At 36.8% G+C, this 10,580-nt stretch overlaps 1 protein-coding gene across 2 annotated transcripts in view; it reads right to left on the bottom strand.

Moving 5' to 3' along the window:
• Positions 1–386: 386 nt before the first annotated feature.
• Positions 387–10,580, bottom strand: part of DNA2 (DNA replication helicase/nuclease 2) — a 47,474-nt gene continuing 37,280 nt past the window's right edge. For both annotated transcript variants that reach the window (XM_060112945.1, XM_060112952.1), the window contains 7 exons: positions 6,877–7,070; positions 6,695–6,784; positions 6,408–6,612; positions 4,798–4,887; positions 4,017–4,199; positions 1,488–1,634; positions 387–849 (listed from right to left, as the gene is read on the bottom strand). In XM_060112945.1, the coding sequence (XP_059968928.1) occupies positions 781–849; positions 1,488–1,634; positions 4,017–4,199; positions 4,798–4,887; positions 6,408–6,612; positions 6,695–6,784; positions 6,877–7,070 (978 nt within the window). In that variant the 3' untranslated portion in view covers positions 387–780. The remainder of the gene's footprint in view (positions 850–1,487; positions 1,635–4,016; positions 4,200–4,797; positions 4,888–6,407; positions 6,613–6,694; positions 6,785–6,876; positions 7,071–10,580) is intronic.

The raw sequence follows: 10,580 nt of genomic DNA, 5'->3' as shown, positions 1-10,580 counted from the left end.
TTAATTTGTCATCAATTAAGCAAACAAAAAATTTCTTCTCAAAAGAACAGTAGGAATTATTTTCTTTCACTAGAATACTGAAAAGTGAAAATAACAAGTGGGAGAGTAAGGAGGATCAGAAATTAACTGGAAATAATACATTTATCAGTGATAATTTAAAAGACTAGGTTTAAAGTGAAAACATCTCTGATATGAGAAAGCAAAAGTCAGGAAAAAAAACAGAAGAATGGCCTTTGAATCAGGGACCTCAAAATACAGAAAAACGTCTTACTTATGTTCTCATCATCACAAGATTGTCCTTAAATGACAAAAGCAAATCAATTTTCTTAACTAATCTTTCAAATAAACAAAATATGATACAAAATCTAAAAGATCAAATTAATCTTGAAAATGTAGACTTAAAGGTTTAAACCTCAGATTGAAAAATTCATCCCAGCTTTAAAAGGTGGTAGAAATTTATCAAACTCTAGATCATACAAAAACACATTTATAATAGCTATAAATTTAGACTTTTCAGTTTTGGTACACCTGTACTAAAAAAATACTATGTTAAATTTTGTATGGTAATAGACCTTTATGTTTAACAAAGTTATACCGAAAAATAAATAAAACAAAAAAACTGGGAACTCTGAAAGAGTATATTTACATCATTTCTTACCCTTGGGATAAAAGTTATCTTCACAGTGTAAACAGGCACTGATTTTACAGCATATCCGAATTATAAATAGGCAAGAGTTAGAGAAGTCATGATGGTTTGGAAAAAGCAAGGAAAACAGTGCTTTATCTTCTTTGAAAATCACCCAATATATGACAAAAACTTTCATGTTCTCCTGATGGAAGATCAATGATGTAAAATAAATTAAGGAAGATATATTTAACACAATGTGGAATTACATAAAAACATATATGACATTATTATCTAACATTCTGTAATTTGGTTTACAGGGCTGCTAAAAAAATTGTAAAGATTTTTATGGCATTCTATAGATAATAATATACTTAAGCAATATGGTTTACATATCTTAGCCTGAGACCTACATATAATTTTTTAAAGAGATGATCTATTTTTAAAATAATCTATTAATACAATATGACAAGTAATAATCTCCATTTTTAAATATAATACTTTGTCCTAGATTTTTTTTCAAAAAGGTTATAAATTGAGGGGAGAGGAACAAGAAGGGATAACCAGTTTTCCTAGATGTATTCTAGGAAACATGCACCCTGTTCCTAAGGCAAAAAATCAAGTCCCTTTTTTTCTCCTTTCTCATTTCACAAACTATCCTTCTCCACCACATTCATTATTTCACTTTTTGCTTAAAATTACTTCCTGTGAATTGTTTTCTCTCTTTCCTTTGCAGAATCAGATCTTTTGAAATATGCCCATGGAAAACACGAGACACTGAGTTTTAGCTTATACAAATACATAAATGAAATACTCACAATAGCACAATCAAATGTGACCATATATAAAACAAAAAGGATATTAATTTTTCTGAGTTTAGATGATAAAGTAGCCTCCCCAAAGGAGGATAGCGGTTTAGTGAGGGCACACATCCCAGGAGAATCAGCTTATGTTTGGCTCTGGTTATAGCAACATTAAGACGTCGCCAATCTTTCAATAGTTCACCAAGCTGAAAGAAATTGTAATTTTCATTCTTTGAGTTTTCTTATTTATTTGAGTTTTTTGAGCAGTTTTCAAAAACATATACTGTAAAAAAGATTCATCAACACATTTAAAATCCAGACAGTTGGAAAAACTTGCCCACAGTGCCAACTTCAAGTATTTTATCGTGGGTATGATATCCTAGCCATAATTTTAAATTATTAAATACATATAATAAAAATATATTAAAAATTAAAAATATTAAATATATATAATACAGAATTGAAGTTAGGACTTTCCTGGTGGACCAGTGGTTAAGACTCCGTGCTCCAAATGCAGGGGGCCCGGGTTCGATCCCTGGTTGGGGAACTAGATACCACATACCACAACTAGGAGCCCACATACCACAACTAAAGATCCTGCACGCAGCAACGAAGATCCCAAGTGCTGCAACTAAGATGCAGCACCGCCAAATAAATATTTAAAAAAAAAAAAAAGAATTGAAGTTATCTCCACTCAGTGTTGTATTTTTAAAAATATCTATGAAACAAGCTCTCCGTTTCTTTTTAAAAATTTTTTTTTCTTTTTTTAAAATAGACTTTTTTAAAAAAGACTGCGTTGAGTCTTCCTTTGCTGTGCGCAGGCTTTCTCTAATTGTGGCAAGCGGGGGCTACTCTTTGTTGCAGGGTGAAGGCTTCCCATTGTGGTGGCTTCTCTTGTTGTGGAGCACAAGCTCTAGGCACACAGGCTTCAGTAGTTGTGGCACACGGGCTTCAGTAGTCGTGGCTCATGGGCTCTAGAGCGCAGGCTCAGTAGTTGTGGCACACAGGCTTAGTTGCTCTGCAGCAATGTGGGATATTCCCAGACCAGGGCTCGAACCCCTGGTCCCCTGCATTGGCAGGTGGATTCTTAACCACCGCCATTCTTAACCACTTCCCACCAGGGAAGCCCCAGTGTAGCATTGTTTTTAACAGTAATAGAAACTCGTCATAGTAGAAGACTCAGAGGAGTGGTTAAATATAACGTGACCCATATATACAGTGGAAAACTATGCATCTGTAAGAACAGAATGAAATCTCTGTGTAATGACATGGAAAGATCTCCAAGCTGTTAAGTGGAAAAAGCAAAGTCCAGAAATAGTGTATATATTACCTTTTGTGCAAAAAAGGAGGGAAATATGAATACTGATTCATATCTGCTTGCATATGCTTAAAGAAACCTAGAAGGTTACCAAAAAAACAAAAACAAAACAAAACAAAAAAACTAAACATGTGATTATCTGTGAGGGTAAGAACTGAGTAGAGGAACAGGGAAGAAGGGAGACTTTCTACTATGTGTATTTTATTTTATTTATTTATTTTTGGCTGTGCAGCGTGGCATGTGGGATCTTAGTTCGCTGACCAGGGATCAAACCCGCAGCCCCTGCATTGGAAGTGTAGAGTCTTAACCACTGGATGACAAGGGAAGTCCCTCTACTACGCGTATCTTAAAAACCATACAAAGGTATTGCATAGTCAAGAAAAATGAGTCAAGGAGAGATAAAAATGCAAAAAAACCAAAACAAAGCCTGGAATTATCTATAAATTTGAAAGTATATCTAGGGAAGCCTATATGTTTAAAATGCTCCAAACACAATAACCAAGAGGTAGAAGCAACCCAAATGTCCACTGATGGATAAATGGCTAAACAAAATGCGGTATATACATGCAGTGGAATAATATTCAGCCTTTAAAAGGAAGGAAATTCTGGGCTTCCCTGGTGGCACAGTGGTTGAGAGTCCGCCTGCCGATGCAGGGGACACGGGTTCGTGCCCCGGTCCTGGAAGATCCCACATGCCGCGGAGCGGCTGGGCCCGTGAGCCATGGCTGCTGAGACTGCGCGTCCGTAGCCTGTGCTCCGCAACGGGAGAGGCCACAACAGTGAGAGGCCCGCGTACCGAAAAAAATAATAATAAAAAAATAAAATAAAATAAAAGGAAGGAAATTCTGACACATGCTACAACACGGATGAACCCTGAGGACATTATGAAAAGTGAAATAAGCCACTTACAAAAGGACAAATACCGTATGATTCCACTTATATGGAAAATTCACAGAATTCATAAAATTCTGTCAGATTCACAGAGACAGAAAGTGATTGCCAGGGAAAGGAGAGAGTGGGAATTAGGGAATTGTTCATGGGTATAGAATTTGTTTTGCAAAATGAAAACGTTCTGGAGATGTGTTGCACACACTGTAAATATACTTAATACTTGTGAATTGTACACTAAAAGATAGTTAAGAAGGTGAATTTTATGTTATGTGTTTTTTACCATAATTTAAAAAGAGAGAAAAAAAAGAGAGGTAAATAATGTCCCAAACAAATATAAAATACAAATCAGACAACAAAGCAGAAAATACAATTAACTCACAGTTCCATCTTTATTACTTCTAACAAAAGATACTAGAATGATACTTTTGTCTCTTCCTTGGTATTTGTCTACTGTATTAACTTCGACCATCCCAAGAGAAGAATGTGCCAATAAATCATTGATGACTTTTAACTGTTGCCGGTATGGTGCAATGATACCAATATCAGAGGGATTACAACCAGCCTAAACAGAAAAGAACACAATTTAAAGTGAAAAAATCCTGACTTTTGTTATTTAAGCTTTACTAAATTTATTAAATGTTTATATAATGTGCCCAATTGATGTTTATAATACATATTCCTATCACAAGGAGTAAATACAATTATTGAATTCACTCTAAGGCTAAATCCACATTTGCTGAAATGAAATAATTTCCTCAAACATTGTTCCCTTGATATTTAGAAGTTCATGGCAGTATAATGGTTTGTATGCCACCAAAACAGTGTTGCCATACCAAAAAAAGGACAAAGAAATACATTTTACTTTCTGCTATCCCTTACACCAGATGTTTCCAATTGCCACTCATACTGACTTCAGCACTAAATTGAAACAATCAGAATTATCTGATGTTACAAAAAGTTATCCTAAATGGAAACTCAAAATGCCATTACTGTATAAGAAATTACATGTCTTAGATAAATGTTCTCAAAATAAAAACAATCAGGCTTTATTCCTCTTTATCTTAATAAACAAAAGTTAACTTTAGATCTAAAGTTCCTTGCATTCTAATATTCTATTACTCTGCACCTTAATTAGCCCTCAAAATTAAATTCTATGTTACCTTAATAAAAATTGAGGTCAGGAAAACAACGAGTTTGGCTTCTGTTGTATTACTGACACCTCCCTTTTCAACTTGTTCTGGTGCTGGAACCTAAATAGAAAAAATATGCATCCTGCTTGCAAAACAATCTCTGAAGTTAAGAGTACTGTCAGTACACAGGTGGCCATAGAGACGGTACTACCACATGTGGAAACAGATGAAAAATATCTTCATCTTAAAGTTGAAGGTAAAAGAATTAACAAAAATGAATGATATTAGTCACTTTCAGAAAGCCACCCAGAGGCAACCCATCTTAAACATGCTACATAGAGTTCAGACTAAAATCTCTATAAAAGCCGACCATACACTGGGCTTCACAAACTTTACTGTGTTATCCCCCATTTTATAGGAATCAAAGGTCAGAAAAGATGAGTAGCCTGCCCAAGCCTCACAATAAATTGTGGCACTAGGATTCAAACTTAGATCTGGCTCTAATATCTGTGCCCTTTCCATTTTCTTGTTGATTTTTATACAAATAATGGAGCGATAAGGTTCCTCAGTCTCTACCACACCTAGTAGAACTTTCAAAGGATTGTTTTGCTCCTACATCATTCCTTAGTAACCTTGATTAATTTTAATACAACTTATTTGGAATCCTGATGCCAAGAAAGAGGAAATGTGAGTAGCAAAAAAGAATCTGAACTATCACTGGTGAGGTTAAAAAATGGTAAATTATAACTAATAAATTAGAGTTCTGGTTTATAAAAGCAGTCATTTGTGAGATCAGTTTATGTGACTAAATATTCCAGAGCCTGCCTGCCCCTAGGTGTTAATTCTTCATCCTGAAACACTAAGGCAATGTCCAAGAGAATGAAAATCCCACCATGGTACACACATGGTAAGGCCCTATTTTTAACAACCACCTGGCTCCACCCATCTTAATAACAAAAGATATAACTGTTTTAGAATAACATGCATACATATAATTGGTCATTATATTTTTATTTGAACCTACATAGACTTCCAAATCAATAATGAGAAGCACTATATAAAATAAACTGTAGGAACATAGGGTCAAAACTTTGTTCTTAGTTCTTAGAAATAAGACAAGTCATTTAAAGTCCTTGTGCAGATTTTTTGTTTAATGACAGATTTGCAAAGAGATCTTTAGGTGCATACGGTGGGGGGAGGAGATATATGGGAAATCTCTGTACTTTTAGCTCAGTTTTGCTGTGGACCTAAAACTGCTCTCGAAAATAAAGTCAATTCTTTTAAAAAAGGTCTTCAAAAGGACATCAATTTATCGTATCTGCTGTCCATTTGTAAACCCAGACCTTTGACAATATCAATGTCAATTTCTTTTTGAGGAAATGTAGTTATACAGTTGAGTTCACTTTCTACCTTTCTGACTTCAAAAGTCAGTTCTGACATCTATCAATCACCAGAATAAACCTCCTCCCAAAGACAGTGAGTCTATAGAAAGAAAATATTCTTTTGTGTTAAAGTAGGAGAAGTACACTAGTTTTAACTGATAAGCCCTAAGGAAGCAATCGCTACTGAAAACTGAGGAATACAAATAAAAGAGCAAAAGGAGAAAAACTAAAGAAAATGTTTGTTTTTTTGTTTTTTACCTTGTCTGTGTTAAGGAAACAAACAGGATTTTTTGGCTCGAAAACTTCAACCAGCCAAGGATTTTCAGAATAATCAGCATAAAACTCCAGTTCCAGCTTTACATCTTTAAAGTTAGGTAGGTTTATCACTGCATTGGCCACTTTGTCTGATCCACACTCCAGCTTTCCTTCGTATGTCAGTTTATTACTTAAGGACATAATTTTACTATGGGAATTACAAAATAATTTTAGTTTTAGTTATGAACACAAATACAAAAATCACTCGTAGCTGACACTGTTACAAATACCTGTTCATTCTGTACTGCACGGTTAACTGTACGACAGCATTCTTATTCTGTTCCAGCCTCTTGAATAAGCTTTCACTCATGCCAAGAGCTCTGTCAACAAATCCAGTTCAGGCTTATCAGTGTACTGAAACTGTCCCTTAAAAAGAATCTAGTTTAAAATTGAAACCTCAGCGTCTGCTTACCTTGCTTCGCAGTTTAGTACCAGGGGAGGAAGCTGCTGATGATCCCCCACCAACACAAATCTCCGCGAAAAAAAAAGTGGCCCTAGGCAAATTGGTTGGCTAATTTGAGAGGCTTCATCCACTATACAAAAATCAAAAGTTTTACGAGAAAATATGGGATGGTTTACTCCCATACATGTTGTTGCAACTATAAGCTAAAAACAAATAGGGAAAATAGATCAGTTATTTAATATGTCCAAGAAATATACCTTGTTTTTCCCATTTTTGAAATTAAAAGATCAAAAAAGAACTCTTTGTCCCCCAAAACAGGAATCCCCCAATATGATTGCAGAAACACTTATAGCATGCAAAAATTTTAATTTTTTACTATAAATATTTTTAAATCAAGTTAATTTTCCAGACACTATAACAATGCTCAAATTTTGATATTTCAAAATGGAAATCTGAAACATTCAAGAGGCAGTAAGTTAATGAATTTATTTTTTTAACGTCAACCAGGACTTTACTTCTGGGAAGATGGAGTACTTTTCCCTACTCCTCCCACAAAGTACAATGAACAACCCTGGACATTATATAAATATAAAACTATAAACATAAAGACTGAAAGGTGGAGAAAAGGTAGACCAGCTAGGAACCTTGGGACACGAGGAACACCACAGTTCCCTGGGTTTTCCTTTTGCCTCACATATCCCAGATTTGGAGCTGATAAGACTAGGAACACAGGAATGCCAATGTATGCAGACCAAAAGAAGCTCCAACAAAAGCCAAAAGAACAGGAAAGGGATAGCCTAGCAGACAGAAAACGTATACAATAATCACTCAACTCTAGCCAAACACCACATAAAAAACTATGGTCTCAATAGAAATAAAAAAACAAAAATAAATGGGACCTAATCAAACTTATAAGCTTTTTCACAGCACAGCAAACCATAAATAAAATGAAAAGACAACCTACAGATGGCGAGAAAATATCTGCAAATGATGCGAACAACAAGGGCTTAATTTCTAAAATATACGAACAGCTTATACAACTCAATAACAAAAAAACAAAAAACCCAATCAAAAAATGGGCAGGAGGGACTTCCCTGGTGGTCCAGTGGTAAAGAATCCACCTTACAATGCAGGGGACACTGCATTGATCCCAGGTCAGGGAACTAAGATCCCACATGCTGAGGGGCAACTAAGCCCGCATGCTACAACTACTGAGCCCATGTGCCTCAACTGGAGAGCCTGCATGCCACAACTAGAAAGAAGACCGAGCGTGGCAACTAGAGAGAAGCCCGCACACCACAACGAAGAGCCTGTGCACCACAACGAAAGATCCCACACACTGCAACGAAGATCCTGCATGTCACAACTAAGACCTGACACAGCTAAAAATAAATAAATTAATTAAGTTAAAAAAAAAAAAGAACTACATCTCCTTTATTAAAAAAAAAAAAAAAAAAAAGTGGGCAGAGGACCTAAATAGACATTTCTCTAAAGAAGACATACAGATCTCCAACAGGCACGTGAAAAGATGCTCAACATCGCTAATTATTAGAGAAACACAAATCAAAACTACAATGAGGTACCACCTCACACAGATCAGAATAGACATCATTAAAAAGTCTACAAATGGGCTTCCCTGGTGGCGCAGTGGTTGAGAGTCCGCCTGCCGATGCAGGGGACACGGGTTCGTGCCCCGGTCCGGGAGGATCCCACATGCCGCGGAGCGACTGAGCCCGTGAGCCATGGCCGCTGAGCCTGCGCGTCCGGAGCCTGTGCTCCGCAACGGGAGAGGCCACAACAGTGAGAGGCCCGCGTACTGCAAAAAAAAAAAAAAAGTCTACAAATAACAAATAATAAATGCTAGCGAGGGTGTGGAGAAAAGGAAACCCCCCCTACACCGTTAGTAGGAATGTAAATTGGTGCAACCACTGTGGAGAACAGTATGGAGGTTCCTTCAAAAACTAAAAATAGAGTCACCGTATGATCCAGGATTCCCACTCCTGGGCATATATCTGGAGAAAACTCTAATTTGAAAACATACATGTACCCCTATGTTCATCGCAGCGCTATTTACAATAACCAAGACATGGAAACAACCTAAATATCCATCGACAGATGAATGGATAAAGATGTGGTATATGTATACAATGGAATATTACTCAGCCATAAAAAATGAAATAATGCCATCTGCAGCAACATGGATGGATCTAGATTTCATACTAAGTGAAGTAAGCCAGAAAGAGAGAAAGACAAATATATCATTTACATGTGGAATCTAAAAACATGATACAAATGAAATTATTTACAAAACAGAAACAGACTCACAGACATAGAAAACAAACTTACGGTTACCAAAGGTGAAAGGGTGGCTGGAGGGATAAATTAGGAGGGTAGGATTAACAGATATGCACTACTATATATAAAACAGAGAAATAACAAGGTCCTACTGTATGCACAGGGAACTATATACAGCATCCTGTAATAAACCATAAAGGAAAAGAAAAAAATAATAAAAATTAAAAAGAAACACATGTTCAATCTAATAAAGAATTTAGAAAATCTAAAAACAAAAAATTATGGCCTTGCCCCCCTACCAATGCCAGCAAAGGTCAAGGGAGGATCTTAGACTTCCACCTGCCTGAGGCTGGAATAAGGCACCCCAATACCTTGCCGGGGTGGTGTCAGAGAAGGTCAAGCCAGGATTTTCATCCCTCTTGACTGGTAGTAACCCTCACCCAGCAATGTAGTAGAGACTGCGTGGGGAGCCTAGACTCCTTCCACCCCTATCAAACAGTAATGAGAAGCCCGTCACCTTCTGCATTAAAAGATGCCAAGTAGGCATCCTGGACTTCAGCTCCCAGCTGGCAGTAATGAGGTGGCATACCCTCTTGCCCTACCAGAGTAGTGTTAGAGAAGCGAGCTAAAAGAAAAGTTTTAAATAACACAATACAAAAATGTTCAGATTTCATAAAAAATCACTCATTATATACAGAACCAGAAATATCTCAAACTGAATGAATATAAGACAATCAATAGATGACAGTGATGTTAGAATTATATGACAAAGATTTTTTTTTTTTTTTTTTTGAGGTATGCGGGCCTCTCACCATTGTGGCCTCTCCCACTGCGGAGCACAGGCTCCGGACGCACAGGCCCAGCGGCCATGGCCCACGTGCCCAGCCGCTCCGCGGCATGCGGGATCCTCCCGGACTGGGGCACAAACCCGTCCCCCGCATCGGCAGGCGGACTCCCAACCACTGAGCCACCAGGGAAGCCCGATGACAAAGATTTTAAAGCAGCCATGATAAAAATGTTTCAATGAACAATTATGAACACACTTGAATGAAAAGAAAAAGATATAAAATCTCAAGAAAATAAAAGTCTTGGCAAAGAAACAGAAGGTAAAAAGAAGAACCAAATGGAAATTTTAGAACTGAAACTAGAATAACTAGAATTTTAAAATCATGGAATAGGCTCAATAGCAAGGGACAGAGAAAAGAATCAGTGAACAAAGACATAGAAAAATAGAAATTATACAGTCTGAATAACAGACAGAAAGTAGACTGAAAAAACAAAAACTAAACAGAGCCTCATGGACCTGCAGGACATAAAGGATCCACCATTCGTGTCTTCACAGTCCTAGCAGAAAAGAAAGAGGGAGGGGCTGAAAAAGTACTAGAAGAAATCATGGCTAAAAATGTCCCAAGTTTGGC

The sequence above is a fragment of the Mesoplodon densirostris genome, chromosome 1 (assembly GCF_025265405.1).
Source record: "Mesoplodon densirostris isolate mMesDen1 chromosome 1, mMesDen1 primary haplotype, whole genome shotgun sequence".
Lineage (NCBI taxonomy): Eukaryota > Metazoa > Chordata > Mammalia > Artiodactyla > Ziphiidae > Mesoplodon > Mesoplodon densirostris.
The sequence above is the reverse complement of the archived record's forward strand: the minus strand, read 5'-3'. Positions and strand labels throughout refer to the sequence as shown.